The sequence below is a fragment of the Alnus glutinosa genome, chromosome 12 (genome assembly GCF_958979055.1).
Source record: "Alnus glutinosa chromosome 12, dhAlnGlut1.1, whole genome shotgun sequence".
NCBI lineage: Eukaryota > Viridiplantae > Streptophyta > Magnoliopsida > Fagales > Betulaceae > Alnus > Alnus glutinosa.
The window spans coordinates 25232222-25258367 of record NC_084897.1 but is presented as its reverse complement, the minus strand read 5'-3'; the positions used below and the strand labels follow the sequence as shown (position 1 = coordinate 25258367).

The 26146-nt window shown below is 36.6% G+C and overlaps 4 protein-coding genes across 4 annotated transcripts; 2 read left to right on the top strand and 2 right to left on the bottom strand.

The window, feature by feature from the left end:
* The first annotated feature begins 9416 nt into the window (after window positions 1-9416).
* On the top strand, window positions 9417-15471 carry LOC133851237 (aldehyde dehydrogenase family 3 member F1-like). The gene is made up of 10 exons (XM_062287567.1): window positions 9417-9696; window positions 9883-9951; window positions 11603-11699; window positions 12528-12734; window positions 12873-12997; window positions 13088-13192; window positions 13297-13469; window positions 14504-14594; window positions 14670-14819; window positions 14925-15471. The coding sequence occupies exons 1-10, from the start codon at window positions 9448-9450 to the stop codon at window positions 15159-15161; spliced, it is 1503 nt and encodes a 500-aa protein (XP_062143551.1). The 5' UTR covers window positions 9417-9447; the 3' UTR covers window positions 15162-15471.
* A 1421-nt stretch (window positions 15472-16892) lies between these two features.
* On the bottom strand, window positions 16893-17481 carry LOC133851239 (uncharacterized). The gene has a single exon (XM_062287569.1). The coding sequence runs from the start codon at window positions 17455-17457 to the stop codon at window positions 17017-17019; it is 441 nt and encodes a 146-aa protein (XP_062143553.1). The 5' UTR covers window positions 17458-17481; the 3' UTR covers window positions 16893-17016.
* A 79-nt stretch (window positions 17482-17560) lies between these two features.
* LOC133851238 (glutaredoxin-C3) lies at window positions 17561-20196 on the top strand. The gene is made up of 4 exons (XM_062287568.1): window positions 17561-17837; window positions 19457-19530; window positions 19617-19715; window positions 19831-20196. Exons 1-4 carry the CDS (start codon window positions 17605-17607, stop codon window positions 19911-19913), a joined length of 489 nt encoding a protein of 162 aa, XP_062143552.1. The 5' UTR covers window positions 17561-17604; the 3' UTR covers window positions 19914-20196.
* Window positions 20197-20347: 151 nt separating this feature from the next.
* LOC133851236 (probable methyltransferase PMT27) lies at window positions 20348-25849 on the bottom strand. Its single transcript, XM_062287566.1, has 8 exons — window positions 24221-25849; window positions 23956-24105; window positions 22701-22971; window positions 22487-22597; window positions 22072-22246; window positions 21711-21983; window positions 21256-21450; window positions 20348-21177 (listed from the first exon to the last, which is right to left on the bottom strand). Exons 1-8 carry the CDS (start codon window positions 25664-25666, stop codon window positions 20961-20963), a joined length of 2838 nt encoding a protein of 945 aa, XP_062143550.1. The 5' UTR covers window positions 25667-25849; the 3' UTR covers window positions 20348-20960.
* Window positions 25850-26146: the final 297 nt, after the last annotated feature.

Genomic DNA, 26146 nt, shown 5'->3' with positions numbered 1-26146 from the left:
TGCATGTAAAACCCCTTTTGTCTCGATTACATTAAAAGAATAGAGAAAATTTCACTTACCACCTTTATTTTTGTAATTATATCATTAAACTTTAAAAAATGTTAAATTAATATTTTCATTTTTCATTTTTTTTTTCCAATTTCAACCCTCTAACCAACGCCTAAATCTTTTAAAAAAAAAATTCTTGAAAAAAACAGGGGTATTTTGAAAATTTTTACAAGATTGAATGAAAAATCCTGACAAAGGGTTGAAATTGAAATATGAATACACTAAATTAACACTTTTGAAAGTTTAAAGGGCATTATTGTAAAAATGATAAAAGATTAGGGGCGGTGAGTGAAGCTTTTTCAAAAAAAAAAAAAAAACCCCTTCAATCTCCTTAATTTTGAAAACAAACTTAGAGTAATATTAGGAACTATATTTTTATTTTATAACTATTTCTTAACATTGACGATGACATTTTAACCATGACCAAGTAAGAAGATTTTAAAATTAAAGCCAAGCTTTGCATTTATTTGTAATTTTTTCCGTTCTCTTTTTTCTTTCTTGTTTTTTGGTCCAGAAGAACAGAAACCGAACTAGCTAATATACTAATGTGCATGGATAGATGGAGCCGGAGAAGTACATTTCTTAAATTTCAATCCAAACTTACAGAACTAATAAGTTACTTTTTAGTTTTTATTCAAACGTACGTCAAGTCTATTTTCTATTCTTTCTCTATTTATTTTTTTTAATTATTTTTTCTTTATTTTTTTGAGAAATGCTACGTTGTAAGTCCGTACAACTGCTATCCACCAGTCCTACGTGGATATCAGTTTTTTTTTTATTAAAAATAAATAAATAAATAAAAACCAAAAAGAGAAATGCATGGACACTTATGTACTCCCGTTGTTCCACTCATCCTATATGAATTTCTTTAAGAGCATCAGTATTGAACTCTCTAATTTGAACTTTTCACCAAATATTAGAAAAAGTTGTCAAAAACACCTCTGTATTGAACTCTCTATCCTTTCTCCAAACTACCTCATGTTAGAAAACCACTCTAAATTTAACCCTCACAATTCTTACACCATTCAATAAAAAATATCATTTTGTTCTGCTTCCCGCACTTTTCCTCGCCTTCCGTCTTCCCTTCCATTTCTCTCTAGCACCTTCTGTTTTCACTTTCTCCGATCCCCATTTGCTAAAAGAAAGTCTGGGAGGACCTTGTGAAAATCTGGATCTAGACAGTATAGATCAGGACATTCGTTGGTGGTCTCCATGTCCTCTACCGTCCGATCCCTCCCCCTCCTCACCTTCCTCTTCCTCCTCCTCTCCTATGCGTTCGCCTCCGAGTCAAATCACAAGGTAAAGTTACTCTCTCTGTTCCTCTACCTCTAGTTCCTCCCTCTGATGGAGGTAGAAGGTTCTGTGTGTTTGTTTATTGAAAAAAGAAGGAAAGAAAGAAAGAAAAAAAAAATCGGTGAAGAATAAGTAGTTTCGATTGGGTGTTTCGTGGTTGTGGATGGTTTTTTTTGTAAGGTGTTCATTTTTGGGAAGAATCGAGACTTGGTGGAAAGGAAATTGGGGATTTTACTAGGAAAAAATTCATAGGTTTGGTGGGAATTGGGCTAATTTGTGGAACTTAAAAGTGGGTAGTTGATAATTTGGGGGTTTTGGGCATAATTTTTTATCTGTAAGTTTGATTATGTGTCTCTTTTCACTTCTACAAATTTGGTGGTATTGTGTTGGAGTTTGGCTGATTGTGGTGGGATTGTTTTTTGTAGGAAAATTTGATGTTCATACAGTTAAATTGGTTAGTTTCAAAACTAATAAAAAATAATATATAATTAAAATAGAGAAATATTTAGAGAGTTTGATCTAGGAAGTGTTTCAAAAGTGTGAGATAAAATCAAAAAAGTAGATTGTTTAGGTTAAATTTGGAGAAAATTTTGGAGAGTTTGATGTGGATGCTCTAAGTTAGTATTAATTCATTTATTATTTTATTTGTTTCCTTTAAAAAAAAAAAAACAGATCCACGTAGGATGGGCGGGACAGCAGGAATACATGGGAATTATAGGTTTATAACTTTTATACAACTCTAGTAACTTTTTTTTTCTTCAAATTAACCATTGGATCTATTTTCTACATGTGAGTCTTACATATCTAATGGTTAATTTTTTTTAAAAAAAATTGTTAAAATTGTACAAAAGTTGTATACATATTATGTCTCTTTTATCCAACACCAATGTGGCACTCATGTTAGATAGAAATTAAACAAACCAAAAAATTAATCCATCCATTATCAACATCCAATCCCAACCGTCCATTTCCTACATCCAACGGTTGACACCCCTCATATCTCAAACCACATCCATATGTACTCGAACAAAAGTCACACTTTTCACTAGAACTATCTCACATTCTCACTCTAAGAAACGAACGTCCACCACTACTCTAGGCAGCTGAATGCCAACCGGCAGCCTACCACCATCAAAGTATTTGATTCGCAGTATCTCAAAGCCCATATGCCCCAATACCTGTTGCTGCCCAAATAGAGCTACTGCACCATCGTTGAGAAATTAACTGTTGAGATTTGTATATAAATTTAAAATAGTATAAAAGTGGAAGCAAGAGAAAGAAAAGAGTCAAAGAATGTACGTAATTTGGTTTATGACGTACATACACATGGTAAAGCCCAACTAGCTACATTGTGCTCAATAACTTGATTGTTTATAATACATATGTCCCTATTTATAGTTGAATAAGTCGACCTATACAAGTAAACCTAAATCGACCTAGACTAAGAAATATAAATCAAGAATATTATATTTAGAATAGATTTAGAATATATTAAAATATATTATGAATATATTCTAACACTAACCACCATCCCACAGCCACATCTACCATGCACCGTTGGCTAGCCCGAAGTGGGGAACCGCCGATTTGCAATCAACCACTAACCCCTCGTTTATTAACCTCTCGCTCAATCTGAGCAGTTGAGTGCACAAAAATCTCGAGTGGTGTTGACCACTCTTGTTTATCATTCTCCACGCCTAGCCCTGTGGCGGGGCTATTCCGCTGTGCATGGTGGGAGAGTTTGACCTCCCACTAGACATCATAGACCGTCGAGTCATGAGAATGAAGATGATATCGTCGTTGAACGTGGTTGTGGACATTGGGAAGACTCTGACGCCCCACGAGTGCATTTTCATATATGGTTCGATGCGAGTATTGTTCAACACTATAGTTGTTGGGTAAATCGTACTCATTATTGTTGGTGAATACTGTTCACTTATCAAATTTTTTTTACGGAATTAGCAAAGTTGCCAGAGACTCATTTTAGACTATTTTAACAAATTAGCTTCCCAAAATAGTAAAAAAAATATTTTGGTGAGTCTACTAAGCACTAAAAATGTTCATGAGTGTCATATTTACAAAGTGAGATAACGATTAAAAAAAATTAACATTATACGTATGAAAATAGAAATCGTCTTACTGGCCTCCAAGATAAGACCCCTCTGAATAAAGCCGGGCCTGCTCCTAGCTCCTTTAGTTGTTGCTTTAAAAACAAAATTTACAACATTTCTGTTATGGATTTTTAAAGGTTTAGATTTAATTTTGTTTTTTCTTTTTTTCTTACAGAACATGCACTTGAAATTAAATTTAGACTCTTAAAAAAATACATATATATGGAAAAGATGGTGGCTTTAACAAAATAAGGGAGAGTGGTGGATCTTTTCCACTGCATATAGACTCACTTCATACCCTTCCATTAATGATCAAATCACTCCTTATCGAGTTATCGGGAGGCTCCGGCTGCTCCTCGATCTTGCTGTCGTTTTGACAAACTCTTTACAGCTGACCGACTGGAGGGCGACTCCCAAATTGTAAAATAATGGCTCTTTAAAACCCTTCAATTGTTGATATGATCTCAAGACTTTTTTGGTTTTCTTGCTTGCCAAAAGAAGTCATTTTCTTCATGGAGCCGCTTAGGTCCGCTGGATTAGACGGTACGTCGACTGCACAGAATTAATATATATATAGACGGTACGTTGACTGCACAGAATTATAGTTCATGATAATTAAAGATGTCGAAGATTGGACGGGCAACTAATTAATATATATATATATATAGGCCTTACTGGAACTTCAACGAGATTCTTGTGACGTGTGATCTTAGCCGTGCACTAGATTTTCTTAATTAATTGCACGAACCTACTCTTTTGAAAATAGTTATACCTTTTCGACTTTTCTTAAGTGTAATAGTAGCATATTTTTAACTATTTTTTTTTATTCTAAAAAGAAAAAAATAGAAAATCAAATCACCCTTTTTTTTTTCTTTTTTTTTTTTTTTTTTTTTTTACAAAAACACCGTATAACAGCTTTTCTTTATCTTTTCCTATATATTAAAATAATATTTTTTTATCTTTTTTTTTTTTTTTTCCTTTTTAACTTCATTCCATATTCCAGAAGCATCCGCTCATCCCTCCACCAGTTCCTCTTCGCCATTCCATCCCCTCCACCAGCTCCATCCCCAACCTTGGTCACCCAAATCAAAACCACCCAAAAACTTCCAACATCAATCTGGGTGAAATCCAGTACACCGTTCTCCACCTCATTTTTTTTTTTTTAACACTTTTTTCCAGAACATGCCATTTCTGAATTTTTCGAGCTCCTTTTCAATTGCAATCAAAACAATAACGTAAAAAGAGAACCTCAAAATTACTAGAAACAATCGGGAAAGAAAATCAAAGACTAGAGGATTTTCTCGAGAAAGATTTGACCGGAAAATGTGACTTTCTCGAAAAATTTCCAACTGAGGACGGTCTATTAGTTGAGACTAAAACAACATACTAGGAGAGTCAGAATCCTGGGAGATTTCGTTTCGTGGTGGCAATAGGCTATGGTTGCTGATTCGGGTCACCATCCACTCAGTCTCCCAGTTCCTCAAGCCCACCTCCTCCAGCTGCGGCACGTCGCTCAAAGTCGTCACGTGCATGGGTGTCCACCGAGAAGAAGTAATTGTACATATTATCGTGGTGTTGGGGCTGCATCGGCACCTCCTCCTGCGGGACCCTCGTCATCGGCGGCGAGACCCCCTGACCTCCTAAACTCTAGCGTTCACTGCTACTGGAACGCCTTCTCAGGAGGTTGAAGGAAGGTGAAGCGTTTTTTTGAAGGAGGAGACAAAGAGAGAAGGCGTGTGGGAGTAGAGATAAAAGCTTTTGTGCCAATAAAATATTGGATTTAGTAGTTACAGTGCTACCCAAAGATGGAACCATAAAATAAGGGAACTGCTGTAGCGCCATTTGTTGTAATTCTTTTCAATTTTTTTATATTTTAGAGAAAGAAACTACTTATAAAACATCTACTACTAATTCTCTGAATGCATTAATACGTTGTGTTAAAGGACTTCAAGTTGAAGCAAAAGAACCAATAAAGAACACAAAAATAAATAAATAAATCCCGCACCAAGAAAGATCTTCAATAACTTAAAAATTAAATAAAAGAAGAAAAAGAAAGATCTCCAATAAGAGAGAGCTGCATTCGCTCGTTGGCCTGTGGCTCCTCATCTTTGGTTGAAAAACCCCTTAATTTACAGCCCAATCTCATAAAATCAAGTTATTATAGCCAAAAAAAAATTGTATCATTCATTATGTACTTTTTGTCAAATCACTTCATAAATATTGTTTGGAATTGAAGATCGTGTAGAGAAGTGAAAATGATCTTATCCATTTCATATCATTCTCGATGGAGGAGGGGGCGGCAGGCCACTCCTTATTATTCTAGGTGGTAGTTAGAAGCGGTCTTGATACCTCATTGTCCTCATCAATTAAGAATTGTGCATGTTTAATAAAGTTTGGAATAACTTTACTTATAATTCTTGAACTTTTATATATTTTGAAAGAATGTCCACAAACTTTAAAACGTCTTAATTTAGAATATCAATTTTTAAAAAAATTTCAATCTCTGTCCTCTGTTAAAATTTCCCATTAAATTTTGTCAAAATTTTCAAAATATCCCATTTTTTTAGAGAGAAAAAAAGAAAAAGAAAAAAGAAACTGTTAGGATTTAGGTGTTGGTTATAATTTAACAGAATTTGCAAAAATAACCATACCTAAATCTTTGAAAAATTGATAATTTTTTTTTAAAAAAATAAACATGGGTATTTTGGGAATTTTGATAGGATTTAACGAAAATTTTTAACGGATGACTGAAATTGAAACTTTCTAAAAAATGAATACTCTAAATTGAGACATTTTAAAGTTTAAATATCTTCTTTCAAAATGGGTGAAAATTCAAGGGCTATAAGTGAAGTTCTTCCATAAAGTTTTTTATAATTTTTTTAAATAGTAATAAGAAGGGATTGATGTGATGTAAAGTATAAAGAAGTTTTAAATTTTTGAAACGAAGAGTAAAAAAGTTATGTTTTGTAATAAGATTTTTGTTTAAATAGTAATAAAAAGTTATTAATGTGATATAAAAAGTGAAAAAAAAAAAAATTAAATTATTTGAAGTCGACTTCTTCTTTTTTTTTTTTTATAGAAAAGTTGAGGTGGGCTGGAACATTTGCCAAACAAACCTAGTACATCCACTACAAAAAAAAAAAAAAATTAGGAATTCTTGACGGTTTGAAACCGTCCAAAAATTGAAAAAAAATCATCTGGAAAACAATCCAAACGGTTTTTTCTAGATGGTCTTAAACGGTCCAGCACAATGGGTCGCTAATTCGGATTATGGACAGTTTGGGTCAAACCGTCCGCAATTTCAGAAGATTTGGGAAAACCGTCCAGAATTGGTTATGGACGATTTAAGCCAAACCGTCTAGAATTAATAATTTTTTTTTTTATATATATATACTAATATCATTAATATCAATATAATTATTTTTTATATTAATTAGTTTTTTGATATTAAAACTAATTAATATGGTCTGATACCTTTCAAAAAAAAAAAAAGGGTCTAAACGTTTCATACGCCTGGCGGCGACAAAGAATGAGAGAAGAAGAGAGATCCGGACGACGACGGAGAAAGAGAGAGAGGAAGAGAGATCCGTCACCCACGCACACCGGCCGGCGACAGAGAAAGAGAGAACCGGCTAGAATACATGTTATTCCGGCCGGATCTCTCTGATCTGTATCCGGCCAGAGAGAGAGGCCGAGCGTGGGTTTCAGCCGGATCCGGCCGAAAACCCTGATGACCTCGCCAGATTAGGCTGGAAACCCATGCACACCGGCGTGGGTTTGACAGATCCGGCACTCCATCTCCGGCACTCTCTCCCATCGTCCCGATCCCGTTGCCCGTGTGAATCAATGAACCCAAAAAAGAAAGACCCTTTTGATCCAAAACAAATAAAAAAGTCATTGAATAGCAAAGCCTTAGGGCTATTGTTCGGCCAGCTGGAGTTCACATTTGCGATGTGGGGTTCAAAGGGGTTGTACGCCTTCTTCACTTGGTGAATATGCGATGTGGGGTTCAGAGGAGCTGGGTTCACATTTTGCTCTTCTTCTTCTCAATTCACGTCATTTTCTTTAGACGCGTTTAAGCCGTCGATAGTATTTCAATCTACGGTTGAGGGTGTCGATCCGCGTCATTTGACTACCCTATGAATTTTTAGACAGTTTGAAACAAATTGTCCAGAAATGTAAATTTCTAGACGATTTGTTCCAAACCGTCTATAAATTTATAGACGGTTTGATCAAAACCGTATAAAAATTTGCATTTCTGGATGGTTTTTTTCAAACCGTCCATAATTAATAATTTATTTCTTTTGTTTTTTTAATCCATGCGATTTTTGTCACGAATTTTTTTTAATATCAATAATTCCAGACGGTTCGAAACAAACCGTTCGAAAATGTAAATTTTCAGACGGCTTGTTCCAAACCATCTATAAATTTATAGACGGTTTGATCAAAACCGTCTAGAAATTTACATTTTCGGACGGTTTTTTTCAAACCGTCCATAATTAATAATATAAATATTTTTTTATCCAGGCAATTTCTGTCACGATTTTTTTTTTTTTTTTAATATCAATAATTCCATTATAGACGGTTTGATTAAAACCGTATGGGTTTTTTTCAAACCGTCTGTACATTTATGGACGGTTTACTCAAACCGTCCATATTTATTTATTTATTGACGGTTTTTAAATTTTAATTCTATACGGTTTTAGAAACTATCTAGAAAAAAACCGTTCATAATTGTCCTTTTTTTTGGTAGTGATCCCTATCCAAATAAGTTCCTCTTGAAATTGAAATCGAGATTATTTTATGTTTCAAGCTAAATGTTATAGTATTTAATATTGCATTTGTTGACCCGTCATTTAATTTTTTTAAATAATATGACATCATGTATATAGTTAGATGCTATAAAATTTAATTTGAACTATAGAATAGTATTCTGCATTTCAAATCAAATGAAGAAGATCTTGTTCCATGTGATCTTACATATATATTTTTAAAGCATGTGATTTCACGTGCATTTTTAATAGAATAAACCAAATTTATAATCCTTATATACATATTTTAAACTATAAAAAAATATACATATCTTTCTCAAATTACTACCTCATTGTCAATATCTTCCTTAAACTACCAATTGTGTTAACGTCCTCTCTAAATTATAAAAAAATGTCAATTTCCCCCATAATAACAAAAGTATCCTTCATAATTTTTTTTTCAAAAAAAAAATCTTACAATTATATATTTAAAAAAAAAAAAAAAAATCAGTTATTTTTTTCATCTTTTGTATATATTTTTTTGTTTTAATTTTTTTTTTTGAATTTACAAGGGCATTGATTTTTTTGATAGTTTAGAAGAGAAATTGACACAATTATTAGTTTGAATGGATATTAACAATTAAGTGGCAGTTGAAGAAGGATATGTATATTTTTTCTTTTAAAATATATGTAAAAATTATATAAATTATAGGCAAATGCTAAAAATACAACTAGTGCACAATCCCAAGACACAATAAGGGGACCCACATGTGTGAGTCCCACCCTGGAAAATGCTCAAAATACTCGGTGTACTTGTTGTATCATTCTCCGTGTGTGTGAGTTCCACCCCATTGTGTCTTGTGGTAATATACTTGTTGTGCACTATAAGTGCATGTATCATTTTTTGTCCCACTCCAATATATCTTTGAACTGCGCACTAATTATGCATGATCACAGCCCTAAATTATATGTTGTAATAGTAAGTATATTAAAGAGCTAGGGAGAAGCACTATTTCCCCCAGTATTACCCAAATTTAATAGGCTGAATCTTCTCCGATCCCCACCAAAGGACATATATGTAAAAAAATATACAAGGATAACTGCCTTCTCGTGGCAACAGGGTAGCAGCTAGAGGTTGATGATGGCATTTAAAGCCTGACAACAGGCTAGGCCAACCACAGACAAGCGACAGAATTAAATGACACGACTAGCTTGAATTCATAAGACAAAAAAATACCTAATATATGACACAACAGGCCAACAAACATGGCCTGAAAAAACTTATGTTTCCTCCTCCGGAAGCAATGACGGGAGTGGAGAATAGCTTGGCCGAGCTCAGACAAACCTTTAGGAGTGGAAGAACTCGAAGTGTAGCATGGAGGAAAAACCAGCTCAGGGCGCTCCTTGACCTCATCCGTGATAAAGAAGATTTGATATTCGAGGCTCTCCATCAAGATCTTGGGAAGCACCCTGTTGAGACTTACCGTGATGAGGTAATCATAATATTGCACAAAAGATCTTTTTAGTTTCTCGATCTGGCACTTATATAATAATTAAGCCTCTCGGCCTATACCCATCAAAGCTGGAAGGCCAAAGTTTTAGTTTTTGTTGACTGATTGCTACTTTCTACTACATTTCATTGCATAACTATTAACTGGTGGTAGATTACTCTGCTGTAGGTTGGGGTTGTGAAAAAATCAGCCACATATTCTTTGAGCAATGTGGAGAAATGGGTGGCCCCTAAGAAGGTTAAGTGTTCTTCTTTTTCTTCTGAGCGATACTGAAGAGGATACAACTATCATTTGTTTGTTTTCTTATTTGGGAGTGAATATGGGTGTGTGGGCTCATGACTAGGGCTCGATATATTAAAGTGTCCCACATTGTTAAGAGATTCTTGTCTTGTAGACTTTATAAGTTATGGACACCCCTCCCCTCTCAAGGCGTCTTTTGAGAGTGAGTAAGGCCCATGGACTTTTACATGGTATCAGAGCAGGTTTCTTTGACAATGATGAACATTTCCCTCCCGTTGTTGAACACGTGTTTGGCCAAAGATGCCACACGTGAGGGGGCGTGTTAAAGTGTCCTACATTACTAAGAGATCCTTGTCTTGTAGACTTTATAAGCCATGGACACCCCTCATCTCTCAATGCGTCTTTTGAGAATGAGTAAGGCCCATGGACTTTTACAATTAAGTAATTAAATTTACCTCTTCCTATCAGCTTAAGCTTTTGGGACAAGTGGTGATTTAACATGTTATCAGAGCCAAAGGTCATGAGTTCGAACCTTGATTCCGTCATTTACCTCCCATTTCAATTAAATATTCTACGTGTTAGGCATCACCTATAACAATTGAGCTTGTTCAACATTAGCAGATCAGGATTTTCTATGCACTTGTGAAAAATTTATTTCATTACAACATATGTCAATCTGGTTATTTAAATAACTAGGTTACTGGTATAGTGTATCCCTGGTCTAGTTAATTATTGGGCAGCTAGGGTTGGAATGTATTAAATGTTAAACTTTGGTTCTTTTAATTTTATTTTGAACATGAGTCGAGTTCAAGCTTATTACTGAACTAAATAATTTGTTCAAGTCCAATTTATTTATTTTTTGAATGAACTCAAGTTTCTTCACGAACTGGCCAATTAATTTATTCATTCTTTGTATAAAGTAAATATCATTATTATTTATTTATTTTTTAGTAAGTCCATATTAATAATTAGTTAATTAATTGTTGTTAAGATTTTATCATTTGAGTTAATTAAACGTTTATATCTATGTTTTATAGTATTTATATAAATTCATTTTGCGCACACACACGCAAAAATATATATATGTATATATCATATTAGGAATGGAATTTCCTTTCATCTTTTTTTTTTTTCAATGAATAATTTTCTTTTATCTTTTAAAGTACTTAGTATCAAATTACCACTTATCCCAAAAGCACTTAAGATATTCTTGTCACAAAATTAAAATAATACTATAAAAATAATTAAAATAAATTTATACATCCTTATACAAGTTGAGTTGAATTTATATGAATATGACTAGGTTAATAATTAAGCCTAATTTTACTTTCACTAAATTCGAACCGAACTCGAACTTTTTTGTGAACAACTTTTGTTCATTTACAGCCCCTGTATGCAACCCCTAAGCTTTTAAGATATTAATATATACTGCTATAAATTTGGTTGCTCAAATGCGTTTTACACTGTTTAGTCAGAGTGATATTATGTTTGAGATTCTCAAGAAGTAACTAAATAAATTCTATAATATCCCCTTCCTGCAGTTTTTATGTGCCTGGTCCTAAATTTGGACAGGTATGGACATAAGGATTTAAAAATGCCGATTGAGGTTTTGTTTGGCTACTAATGCTGATTTATGCGTTTTGGGCAGGGAGATTTGCCATTGGTTTTCTTCCCAGCAAAAGGAGAAGTGCTGCCCGAACCGCTTGGTGTTGTTCTCATACTTGGGTCTTGGAACTTCCCTTTCAGTGAGTCCAATCATTTATTTAGCTGCAGTGACATTCTGTTGTTGCTGAGTCAAGTAATAAGATAATTCAAGAATCACTTTGCTAAAAGTGCATGTTTAGTACTTGTAGAATTTATATTTTATTTGTTAAATCATCACTTGTTTCAAAAGTTTAAGCTCATAAAAAATAATGAATTTAATTATTTAATTGATATTCTAACACTTTTTATCAATAAGTGAGGCTCGATATATGAAATATTTAACTTAAAATAGGAGGTGAATGATAAAAACAAGGTTCAAACTCAAAACTATTTTTCCAGACTTATTTGTTGTTATCTGCTCTTTTCTTTTCCAGATTATGATTGGCATAGTTTGCATTAATTTAAGCATAGTTTATATGCTAGGCACTCCGGGCACCCTGTTTTTGCCTCCTTGGTATTTTAAGCCAAAATGTTTGTGTACAATTTATTTACATTTGAGGTGATTTGCTTAAGAAAGTTTGAATTGACAATTTTTGATACAACTCGCGAACTCGATACGAAATTAGTGGGTTAGAGTTGAAGGATCTGACCTATTTAACTAATACGATCGAATTAATGTTGACTTATATAGTATTTTACCCGTGCCTCAATACGACCTGAACAAGACACGCGAATAAGATTTCTTGCCCTAGCAAGCCGTAATCTAATTAACTCTACATCATATCAGGGGCAAGTTGAATGTAGGCTGACGTGATGCCACATTACAAATCAGACTTTATTTACTCATTTGTACATGTAGTAGCTACACAGACAGTCGTTAGTAAGCACTGCAATTTGACAAACACAAATAATCATCTTTTTGGACGCAGACCTTACATTGGATCCACTGATAGGAGCTATTTCTGCCGGGAATGCAGTGGTTCTAAAACCATCAGAGGATGCTCCAGCAAGCTCTGCTTTTCTAGCTAAAACTCTCCCTGTTTACTTGGATGACAGTGCCATTAAAGTCATTGAGGGGGGAGCAGGTGTAAGTGAACAACTACTGCAGCAAAAATGGGACAAGATATTCTTTACTGGTATCACTTCTTTTCCCTTACAAGTCACATGTCCAACAAAAGCTGAACTGATGATGTGCTATAATTTTGAGCCAAATTGTTAATTCTTCAGCCAGAAATGTTAATTATATAAGTTGGTTATTTTCTATATGTCTTTAGGAAGCCCACGAGTTGGGCGACTTGTCATGACTGCAGCTGCAAAGAATTTGACACCTGTTACTCTTGAGCTGGGAGGAAAATGCCCTGCAATCCTCGATTCCCTCTCCAATCCTTCAGATGAAAAGGTTGTTTGGCTTGCTTCACTGTAATAAAGAATGCTTTGACTGTTAGAACTTGTGTACTCAATTTGTTTCAGTTCATGTGTTGGCCTGAAGGTGGCAGTCAAGCGAATTGTAGGAGGGAAGTGGGGGGCGTGTGGTGCACAGGCATGCATAGCAATAGATTATGTACTCGTTGAAGACAAATTCAAGAATAATCTGGTAATATTATGAAGATTTATTAACTAATTTTCTCTTTATATTGTGTGGAAGTGGAACTTTATTGGTTCTGAAATGAATTTACCTCATATGTCTTCTTCTTTCAGATAGAATTATTAAAGAAGACAATCAAGACATTCTATGGAGAAAACCCAATTAACTCAAAGAGCTTTACCAGAATAGTAAACAAGCGACAGTTTGAGAGATTGCGGAATCTTCTTCAGGATCCTCTTGTTTCAGCTTCCATTGTTCATGGCGGTTTACTAGATGAAGAAAAACTGTAAGTTATCGGTATCTTCCCCCAACCACCCCTCAGCATGCAGCAGCATTCCGCACCTTTTCTCATAGTTTTGCAGAAGATATGATTCATATGAACTATTTCACCTTTTCTTCCCTTTTGTAATTTCGAGCCTAAAATATTTTTTGATTTTTTTTCTTCTTATTTTTGAGTGTTTGATGCGGCGTTAAATACTGGTCAACTTGAAAATATTTTCAGTTGACTAAAAAAAAATAACTTTTATGAGGCGTAAAATGATTTATACTTTCCATATATGCGATAATGAGATGGCCTCTTATGGGGCCTATCTGTCGGAGCAGGTCTTAAACTGTCTTGAAAACTGTCCTAGCAGGAGAGCTCCACAAGGGCCCTCTCATATTTGCCTGCTCATATTCTCACATTTTCTCAATCTCACATTCGAAGGGTTTCTATTCTTACGCTATATTCCTCGATTTGTGATTCCTCTTGTTGTATCTCTCTTCCTCACAGCTCTTCAGATTATATGAAAATATAAAAAAATTAGAAAAAATACATATACTCCTCTCAAACTACCACTCCATTGTCAATGTGCCCCCAAATTATCAATTGTGTTTATATTTCCCTCCATTGACATTGTTTGGTAGTTTAAGAAGGGACATTGACACAATTAGTAATTTAAGGGGGGCACATTCACAATTGAGTGGTAGTATGTGTATTTTTTCCAAAAAAATATTTTGTGATTTTTCATACGAACAAAACATCGAAAAATATTTTTTGAACCATTTTCAGAGTTATAAACAAACAACGGAAAATAACTACTTTTTTTTTTCTTTCAGAAAATGAGCCGCCGAAAACATTTTTCGACATAAAATATTTGGCATAAGTAAGGCAAAATACTTTGTAACTGACTGTTGATTAGGGAGGCTGAAAAGTTGTTTGATGTTCCTGTGGTAGGATATTGAATCCCAGAGTCTCATTGATGTTTTTGCTCTTCATGAACAACCATCAACTCTATCAACAATTATAGATGTTTTTTATGGAATCCGTAACTTTCACAGGTCAATCGAGCCGACAATATTATTAAATCCCCCACTTGATGCTGAAATCATGACAGAAGAGATCTTTGGCCCGCTGCTCCCGATAATCACTGTGAGAATCATTCTTGTTCTTGTTGCAAAGGTCTTAAAACAACTTTCTCTATAAAATTGCGTCTCTTTTATACAGCTGAATAACATGAAAGAAAGCATTGAGTTCATAAATTCAAGGCCAAAACCTCTTGCCATTTATGCCTTCACCAAAGATGAAACATTGAAGAGACAGATTCTAGCAGAGACATCCTCAGGAAGTGTAACTTTCAATGACGTCTTAGTTCAAGTACTTCACTTAATTCCTCTTCCAAAAGTCTCCATTCGTATCAATCTAGCAAAAGGATTTAAGTATAAAACCTTGACTCTGTTCAATGTCTACTTATGATTGCAGTTTGTCTGTGATGGTTTACCATTTGGAGGTGTTGGTCAGAGTGGCTTTGGAAGGTATCATGGTAAGTACTCTTTTGATACTTTCAGCCACGAAAAAGCGGTTTTGCATAGAAGCTTCTTCCCTGAACTTGAGGCAAGGTATCCTCCGTGGAACGAATTCAAGCTGAAATTCATCAGATCGGCATATAGTTTTGACTACCTTGGAATGCTACTGCTACTCCTGGGTTTGAAAAGATAGGCCATTATATCAAGTCAATTATGTGAAGATCAGAACTCTGTTCATACATGCCTATCTACTTGGAAAGCATGAGAAGTCTGCAGCCTATCTGTGCTTAATTACTGGGTACTTTCTACTTTGAAATATCTACTTCATTTCTGTACTTCATATACCTTATCATGTTTGTTAGGAAATAACTCATAGCCTAACAAAGTTATCATCAGTAGTTGTTGTGTGCTGTGCTACAATATAGTGGGAGGACAGTGACGGAGCTAAATGCCTTCTTTTTCTATACTATTCTATAACGGATAACTGCTTTTGATTGTTTTCATGACTTTTTTTTTTTTTTTTTTTTTTTTTTTTTTTTTAAGTATACTTCTTGTGTACTTAGGTGCACCGTTTAATTTTTACTGAAATTGTTTTCTAGTCACGTTAATTAGATAACCTCTAACCTAGTTAAGTTCATACCTCACGGCTCACACATGCAAACCCCTTTTGTATTGGAATGTGACCGTCGACTCTCAATTTCAAGCAAAATAAAGATGATTTATTTCATTTTCATATTAGATTTCACAAATATAATAGTGTATATTATGCCACATCATTTAAAATTTTAAATGACGAGTGTGGCAAACACTATGTATATTATTAGATACAATAAAACAAAATTTAGACCAAAAAAATAAATTATCTACATTTCACTTGAAATGAAAAGGATTATGTTCCCCTGTACTAACTCAGCCTTATTAATTCGAGGTTTGAGGCCTACGCTTGTAGGTTAAAATAAATTAAATAAATATATTGAAAAAGATTTTCCTGTGCAATTTTAAGACTGCATGTAAGAATCTTGTGCTTTAAAAACAAATGTCAATTTAACATTTTGATTATAAGAATTTTGTCGTCACAATAATGGGTCAATTTTCTAATTAATTTTGGGGTAGATGTCAAAAAGAGAGATATAGATCTCCATCAAATGCGAGATAGGGTCCACTTGATCTCAGTGGGCGGATTGTTCAAAATATGTTCAAGTAATAGCCTTTTATTTTTAAAATTGAAAAATGATCTTTATATACACACTCACATGTAGCTAGTTCCATAGGGTAAAAAATTAGGCCGTCATCTAAGACCTCAAATTTAATAAGGACCGATATTTATAAAACAAATATAATAGAGAGATGACCATTTATTTTAAGCATTTATTTTATCAACACATACAAGGGTGGGATTGAAATGAAATACCGGTGTATAGCCAAACATTTTTCTTTATATGTAAGCGTTTCAGACTAAATCCGGGTACCATAATCGAATAAAAGCACAATTCGCTCCTGACCAATTTATTTCAAAGCGTTTGATTTTTCAGATGGAACTTGGAAAGAACAATTCGCTCCTAACCAATTTGAAGCAGAATGCTTCTTAACTCAAATCCAAGTGCTCGTATTGAAGCTCCTATAGACAAGATAAAATTTGTGATCAGTGTTGGAATAAAGTTTTTCTTCCAAATTATATTAAAAGAAATCTTTTAACTCAATTTATTAAAGCCATATATCACGTGTTCTAAAGATATCAGAAAAATTTTCTGTGACTTAATTTGAAAGAAAAACTTTTTCGTTAGTGGCTCGAATTGTTGAATCCGAATCTCAGCAATTTGCGCGCAATTCTGGGAGCAAATATAAGAAAGTCCCGGTGAAGGCATCAATCCCCTCCCCATCCACCCACCCACACATTTGTTAAGAATGAAATTGCCAAAAGGTCGGAAAGACAATCGATCCCATTTCACTGATAAACCATAATCGAATAAAAGCACAAGAATTGAAAAATCTGTATGCAATTCCAAGAAACACAAAATCAAGCTAATCAAAATACATAGCGATGAACTTCAAGAGGACGCGGATTGAGGCTTGGAATCACTTTCGCAAAGCTTGTTGTACTCCTCGAGCTCCTCATAGTACATGTCCCACACGCACCGCACGCACCCACTGCCACAACAATCCCCTGGTAAGGGCTTCTCCGGCGGCGGAGGCAATTTCTGCTTCGATTCTTCTTCCGATTCCTTCTTGTTCTTGACGGCGCCTGGGTCTGGTGGAGTCTTGCTTGTTACCTCGTCGGCCATGGCCTTGTGGGCGTGAGCGCAAAAGGGTCGTCGTGGATCTTGGAGCCGATTGTTGAAGATGTTGGCAGAGACTCGTCGCAGGGTCAGATCAGAGGCTCGTCTCATGAGCGAGCCAACATGGGCTCGGACATTTTGTGGCTTTGGTCTACGATGGTCGGCTATTGGTAACGTGCACGGAATGGGTCGATGATGCGCAGCCGTTTCCATGGAAGGAAAATAGAAATACGCGTGGAAAACTGGAAAGTAAACATGTTGGGCTTCTTTATCTTGCACGTGGGGGCCCGTGGTGCACGAGGGAAGATAGTACTAGGACTTCCGCAATCCGCACCTCAACCAAATTTACCCTCTTCTTAGATGCAGATATTCCCATATATAAATACGTCGGACTTGGAAGCTCGAAAAACGGCGACGGTGTTGGCCAAAATGCGCAGGTTTCAGTTCACTGGCCTTGTTGTTGTGGCGGTCTTGGTGGTGCTGTTGTTAGGGCACGCGGCAAAGGAAGCCAGAGCCTCCGGTTCGGCTTCGGCCTTCGTACAGAACGTCATCTACTCCCACAGGATTGCCATCTTCTCCAAATCCTACTGCCCGTACGTGATTACCTCTCTCTCTGTTCAGCTTCACCGTAGAGTTCTTGGATTGCTATACGTTAAATCTAAACCATTTAATTAAGAACATGATTAAGATTTAAGATATTGAGTTGCTGTAGAAAATCTAGATGATCCTAATGCATTTGTACCGCGATTGGAATTCCGAGTTACAAGTACAATTAATGGTTATTGGTTGCTTTGTTTGGAATTGGATGTGATTGTGTTTCTACATGATCAAAATTTGTGAAACTGAAGCATTTTGTGAGGCAGATTTTTGGATTTCACGGAATATCAAATTAAAGGGCTTTGGTTTCATTAGACTTGAAGAGTTTCTGGATTGTGTCCATGCTATGTGCTTACGAGGTACAACATGTATACTTGCTTAGAAGAAAGGTTAAATAGTTGTCAAATTGCTCTATAGTGATGTGGTTTACTGCCAACTTTTAGGTTTTAAATTTATGGAAGGACAAATTTTTCTCCAACTGGATTGTACCGGTCTATTAAATTGAAATCTGTCCTTGGAGTGTGTGATTCTCACATTCGTTTTTCATAGAATTAAAGAGTATTTAAAAATGCATGTGAGAATATGACATATGTCAATTGAATAGACTTGGTTGGGGGAAAACTTTGTCCTGTATGGAAATCGATGAAGAATACCAATTTTGGAAAAGCCGGTGATGGGAATATGTTGGTGTTAGTTGTAAATGAGGTTTCTTGAACTGATCAATTTATATTAGTTTGCGCATAGAACACGCAAAACCATAAGTAGGGTGTGTTTTGAACATCATTAAGTTTTTAAGGAAACCAACATACGTGGATGAGGTTGGGAGATTTTCAATTGTGTTTGAGTTGAATTTAGATACTGGTGATTTATTTATTATGTCGTGATTGGTTTGAAATTTAAAAGGAGAAAACTGAGAGGTAGACTGTTATAAGGTACTCTGAAGCTATTTTGTTTGCTCAACAGCTAATTCGCCAAGTATGATGATTGATCATGATACTTAAGCTTAACTTTGTATAGACATTTTTGTGAGAATTGGAGGCTTGTTTTGCATTTAGTTACTGTTCTGCCTCACTAACCTCAGCTGTTTTGATTAGCAGTGTAGAGCTTATTAGTTGATACTAGGTAGGAAGATTGAAGGTGAAAATTATATGGGTTGAGTCAGGCCCCCCCACCCGCAAAAGAAAAAGAAGAAGAAGGAAACATGATGACTTTTAGTAGCTCACATTGGTTTTAGGGATACATGCATAAAAGTGCTCAAGCTGACTCCAAGCAGTTGGTAATAGATGTTCCACTATTTAATACCTGTATTGGAAGCTAGAATCAATTTGCTTTGCTTGCCATTAGTTGCACACTTAGATTTGTATTAAGGGTCTGTCTTATTATTTCTCATCATTCCTTACTTGGAATTCACAAATTGAGTCTTGTTAGCTAAAGGTTTTCAGTCCAAAAGATCCTGAAGTTATTTAATAAATCACATCAGCTGAACCTGTAGTAAACATAATTGATCAGCCCTTTTTCAGTCTCCAGAATTGCAGCCAAATCTATTATATTACTGTACTGTCATTGCCTCTCTCTGGAAACAAGTTCTATGGAATAAAGAATTGTGTGTTGCTAGGTATTGCTTGGGTGCCAAGCGCATATTCAGTGAACTACACGAGCAACCTTTTGTTGTTGAGCTTGACCTCCGAGGTATCTATCAACAAGAGTTGTTGTACCTGCTATTTTATGAATGTAAAAAAGTTATATGGAATTGCTCTCAAAATGAATTTGTGCAGATAATGGGATGCAAATTCAGAATGTTCTTCTGGATCTAGTTGGCCGACGCACTGTTCCACAAGTGTTCGTGAATGGGAAGCATATTGGTGGCTCTGATGGTTAGCTCTTAGCTCTGTTTTTGGAAAAAGGAAAAATGTTTTCTCTTCTCCCATAGCCTCAGAATGCAAGTTCATTTTTCTGTCTCTTTGTTTGACTCTGAATTTTGCAATTCAGATCTTAGGGCAGCAGTCCTGAATGGTCAATTGCAGAAACTTCTTAGCCAAGATGATGACACCGGGATTATAAGAAGCATCTGATATGTTGCTGCTTTTGGGATAGAAGGATTCATTGTGGACCTTGAACAAAATATTATGGTGAGATTGTATCTGTTTTAGCTCTATGATTAAAGAAAATCACGCTGTTCTAGTATTGATTATGCTCAAGCTTATGGAAAATCTATTTTGAGGCAAAGACTATCTCTTACCAACCTTTGTAGTTTTGGGCATGTAAGCACTTGTTAATTTGATTTGGATAACATTTTAGTGCATGTTGAACTTTAGAGTTGTGAATATTATACATGGGAAGCGCATCCTTTATTCATTCTGCTGAGATTTGCTAGAGATGTGCAAAATTTAGTATCTTTCATAACTGAGTCATATACCGCTTGTAGCACCAGGCGACCTGTAGACAGATGTCACCAAGTGCCTTGTATCACTTATCGACCTGTAGTTGGAGCTTAAGACTTTGAACATAAGATCTTTTTTTGATAAGTAAGAAATTTTATTAAAAAAAGCGTAAGGCGCTCCTAAGTACACATGTAGTATACACAGGAACAACCCAACTAATCCACAAAAGAAAACCCAAAAACAGAAAACCTCCATCAAACACTAAAAAACAGTAGAAGCCCCCTCCATAATACAGTAGAATCCCCCACCAGATACCCAAAAACAGAAAACCCCCATCAAACACCCAAAAACAGTAGAAGCCCCCTCCAAAGTACAGTAGAATCCCCCATCAAAAACCCAAAAACTCTCCTGAACCCCCAACAAAACCTCCCAAAAAAACCCAAAAACCCGAGTCGACCGAAGCCGAAAAACAAAGCATACCCAAAATACAGGAAAAAAAAAAAAACTGCAGCGGTGCCGGTGCCGGCCCGTGGCTGGGTTGAAGGCTAATTTCTGCCAAAATTAGCTAATTACTGCGTTGATTGTGTATCTCACAGTTTGACAAACAATCGACAACTGTAACAACTCATCTACCTGCTGATTACAGCAAATGATACTACGCTGCGCTAAAGATGCCAGCCTCCAGAATGTCGAAGAGCACCATTTTAACTAGAAACGAATGTTATGTTCTCGCCTTGATCAGGAAGAATCTACATATGTTTCTGGCCGCCAGTTGCCTTTCTGTGCACTGAGCATCCCTTCTTGGTTCTTGGAGAAGGTTAAACGAACCTCCCAGTGCATTGACTTCAGCAAGTTCTCAACTTCTCCAATTGTACTGGACTCATCACGGACAATAAATTTGCCTCCAGGTCTGACTATTCTATCAACTTCTGCCATTACAGGAGCAAGTTTGCACCTGTGAAAGCAAAACAACCACTACTTAGTCATCATGAAAGATCAAAAAGCTTGAGTGCAATAGTTCAACCATTTCTACCTCTTTTTCAGCTTGGAGAAAAGATGATCGGCATGCAGCAAGTCATAAGTACGTGGGTACGTGCTAAAGGATTCGCACCAATCATGGTATATCCCAAAAAGGCCACGCTCATAGATTATGGGAAGTGTGTCCGGAGAGTCTATGTTCACCACATTCATAACCCACACTTGAAGGTCCTTCAGAGCTGCTGCAAACCTGCACACATGTTGCATAACCTTAATTATTCTTGATAGAGTTATGCTACTTTTCACACTCATTTATCTTACTAATTTCACACCGTCTAATGTGGTTTGTCTTGAGTGGCCTTCCTTTTGTTTTTTTAGTGGCTACCATAGGAAGTCGGCCACTTAAAACACGCCACATCAATCAACCGGTGTGACATGAGTGTGAAGAGTACTTACATGGTAGGCATATTAAGCTTTGGTTAAGAATAATAAAAAATTGATAAGCATTACCCCCCATAGACAGCTCTCATGTCCATGACATTCCTCACATTGGACCAACTGATACCCAAACTGGTCATATATGACTTGCTCACCACTTGCTTCCAATGTTCATGATCTGCTGCAAAATCTTGAGGAGCTGGTTTTCCATAAATCCCCATCTGGGAGCTATTTAACCAGTAAGGAGGGGTTTGCAATCGACGGGGCCAAGCCTCGGGCCATTGGGTCCCTCTCTCAGCCTCGTCAACAGGCACTCGATGCATGCATGATTGCAGAGGCACATACCTGGAAATGGCACATCAAAGAAATGATCAAACAAGTCTCTCAAAAAGCTATTCTAGGTCACTCTTAGATGTGCAAGACTAGAATATACCAAGCAGCATTTGGATCATCTTCATTTTTGCACATCGGAGGACGTTTATGCTTTCTCTGATCATAGCAATCATTTGAGCTGGGTTTGCGGTAGATGGCAGCACCAACTGAATTTAGTTTATCCTTTTTGATGGTGACAAGCTCCCAACATATGGACGCCGTTAGTGAAGACATTTCTAGAAAAATGCTTATACACATGTCAGCCTATTGCAACTCTAAACTGCTTATAAATAAAGAAATTTTGATATCCAATGTGGATTGGAATTCTCTATTATTAAGCTGTCCGAATTTTTGTGCTCTCTAAAAGAGGGAGTTGCGAGGTTTACCTGCTCCGAACAGGTGGGCTCTGCAGCCCTCTTTCTTAGGCTAGAAATTATGACAGTCTAATAACATGAAATTCTATTCATTTGACATACCTTTCCAAATTTCCACATCTTCTTGGAGTTTCTGGTACACGGGAGTAGCCGACCAAACAAAGTAACCCCCTGGTCGTAGAATGCGGTTCAATTCCAAAAGAAGCATACCACCTACACCAAATTAAGGTTTATATTCTCAGCAAACCATGAGCAACTAAATAGTGTAAACATGTTTAGACTACTGAAGATTTGAGTGTAAACACTTTTATAGAACCTTCTGCATGCCAAGGCACCCTACAACGTGCACAGTGCACGATATCGAAGACTCTGCTTGGGAATGGAAGGCGTTGAGAACCCATGACGGCAGATATTGCAGGTATTCCCCTTTCAAGGGCAAACTGAACTTGAGCTTCATGTTCATCTTTTGGTGCAAAAGACATGGTCAGAACATCTCGTTCGAAAAGGAAACCCCCAAAGCTAGCAACCCCGCAGCCAACGTCCAAAATGACTCGAGTGCGCTTCCCCCAAGCGATGTCTGCTACCGACTGTAGCCACCAAATATATTAATACTGAGGCAGGGAAAACAATTCTTGTTGTGGACTTTGTTTTCTGTTGTGCTATAACTAGAATTTTAGGCGAGGGAATGGCAAAACTAAAAAGAAAAAACTTTTTTAGGGTAAAAATAATAATTTTAGAGGGTCTATTTCATTTGCAAGATTCTTTTAAATGCCTTTGTTCACTGTCTTTTCTTTTCTATTACGAAGTTAAAGACGTTACCAAACAAAACACTTTTTTTCAAGAAAACTTTTTAACCTTTATGCACATCACTATCCTCAATCATTAACATCATTTTTCAACATAAATCACTTAAATATTATTCTAACAAATAGGTATCGATAAATTACAACTTGTCTTTAAAGTTTAAGTCCATAAAAAGTTACGAATTTAGTCACTTAAATATTATTCTAACAAATACAATAGTCTTAAATTTATTTGTCTTATCCAAAGTCCAAAACCTATATTTAAAATTCTTCCCAATATTTATTAGACCAATTATATTGTTTGTGGAGTGAATAATTGTGAAAAACAACTATCTATGAGAGAGAACGTGATTCATGCCCGATATGATTAAATCTTTATGGTGCCTATCTAAAAAAAAAAAAAACCTTAAAACAATATAATCGATATACTATACTCAACTTTGATTTAAATATTCTTAAAAGCTTACAAACCAGGAAATACTACCTTATTATAGAAAACAGCGAAAATACAAAATTTTAGAATAAATATCTTCTGATAACACGAAGAAGAGTATTGTTAATGCATGTGTTTTGGAGGGTATTTTACATTTGAAGGTTAAAAATATGTTTTGATATGACATAGAGGTAAAAACCGGACATAATGACACGTTTAAAAGAATTATAAAAGAATTGCAAGTTCAATATTTTTCATAAAACAAAAAAAAACAAAAACGATCATGACCGACATATACTCGATCCATGGTTCGTCTGATCATGAGCTAAAGTTACCTGTTGAAGAAAATCAATGTAGTGGAGCGCGCCGTGTATGAATTGGGTTCCACCGCCGGGGAAAGTCAAGAACTCACCCGTCATCTTCACCCAGTTTTGGTGCCCCTTCACCTCCGCAAGCTTCGCGTGTGGTACGTTGTGGTACCATATCTGCGACACAAACACAGTACGTAAAACAACACTCACATAGTCACATATATACCAAACCAAAACCAAAACCAATCTCCTCTCCGACGGTTCAGATGCAATCAATCGATCACCATACCTTATCTCGGCTCTTGGGCCACTCGATGGGCCTCTTGTACCCCTCCGGAAACGGGACCAGGCACGTGGGTCCCTCCTCCGGACAATGCCTCTCCCGGTGCTCGAAGTGTCTGGTCGTGCGCAAATGTCTCAGCGCCTTCTCGTTGTCCAAACAAGGTATGTAATCAGCACCGGCCGTTACGTTACATTGCTGCCACGTGTACCCGTAGATGCTATCGTTAGCGTTCGATTGGTCCTTGCGTCTCTCTTTCTCGTTCTCTGACTGAGCAGCCTGAGTCGACCAGGACTTCTTTGACTCCTTGGACTCCTTTGGGATCACCGTGTTAGCCCCCCCACCTGGGAACGACTCCCCCGAGTTGGACTCCGTGGCCTTAGCTTCCTTGTTCGTCTCCTCTTTGGCTTCTTCGTTCGAACGAGTTTCTTCTTGTTGCTGGGCTTCTTGTCTCTCATCTTTGATAATTAGTTGAGATTCTTGATCCTCTGCTGGTACTAATTGGGGTTGTTGGTGTCCGTCCCTGGTCACGTCTTGGAACTCTTGTTTATTCTGCTCTGAGTTTTCTTCATTGCTTTCGACGTGTTGTTGTTGTTGTTGTTTATCTTCGTCATTCCGAGTTTCTCGGGTGTTTTCACGGCTTTGATCTTCTCGTAGTTGCTGTTGTAGACGTTGTTCTTGTTCGTCATCTGATGTGATACGATTCTGAGACTCCTGAAGGTTTTCATTTTCCTTGCGTACACCATCTTGCAGTTGATATCGATCCTGGTCGCCTGGCTTTTGGTTCTCTGATTCTTGTGAGTTTTCACTGTTTTTGGAGACAGTCTTGATACCCTCTTCAACCTTTTGGTTTTCTTCGCTTCCCTCATTACTTGTTTGCTGCCTTTCCTCGGACGACTGATCAGAGGCACCTTTCTGGCCGGTTTCTGTAGCTTGCTGGTTTTGGGTGATCAAAGAGGTTTCCTCAGATATCTGATTCTCGCTTTCTTTCTGCTTTTCCTGCTCTTCAGCTGATTCTTTTCCCGGTAAACCTTGTAATGTTCCTTGCTTGTCATTTATACCATCACCAACATTTTCCACGATCATCAAGTCCTTGGAAATCTCTGTCAACAACTCCGACTTCTGATCCTGCTGAGACTTACTGTTATCATTAGCGTCATCGTCGGATTTGATGGCATCGAGTGGGAGATCACCGGGATTGTCTTCGAAGACGGAAATGTCCTTTTTGCCATTGGATTTGCTGATGGTTTGGGATTCTTTGCTGGCGGTTTGGTGATTTGTGGTAGTAGTGGTGGCAGTTCGAGTGGTGGGTTGTGGGGGAACTACAGAGGTGGAGGTTAGCATCCATACACCCAAAACACAGAGTGCTATGAACACCACTGTTGTCACTGTCGATGCGTACGAGGTTGATGAGGATGACGGCCTCTTGCTGTTACGGGACTTTCCTGGTGCCATACTCTGTATTAGAGATGGAGATGGAAAATGAAAGAGGGGTTTGAGCTGATCTTGTTGGTGGAGATCGAAGTTGGGGGAAGAGAGAGAGAGAGAGAGGTTTGGGTTATGTTTGTGGAGGAAGATGAAAGTGAAACGTTCTAAGTACGTTAGAATGTCTCAAGATCCAAAGGAGTCGGACAAGGGAATTTGTTATACATTCTTCGTTTTAAGCATGCTAGTAGCTGTGTACGATGTGGAGAGATTATGGGTCTTCCACGTAAGATCTTCAGGCCCAAGAATTGGGTCACTATATCGAGGTCCATTTACAGTGACTGAGTTTTAAGTGAGGAAGGTGTAGGCCATTTTTTATCTTCTAAAAGTTGGAAGTGGTTTTTATAAATACCTTTGAATTAAAATTAATAGTTATCAATTCTAAATTCAATGATAATAGTCACATAAATTTTTAGAGAATAAAAAGATAATTAAAAGTGGTCCTAGCAT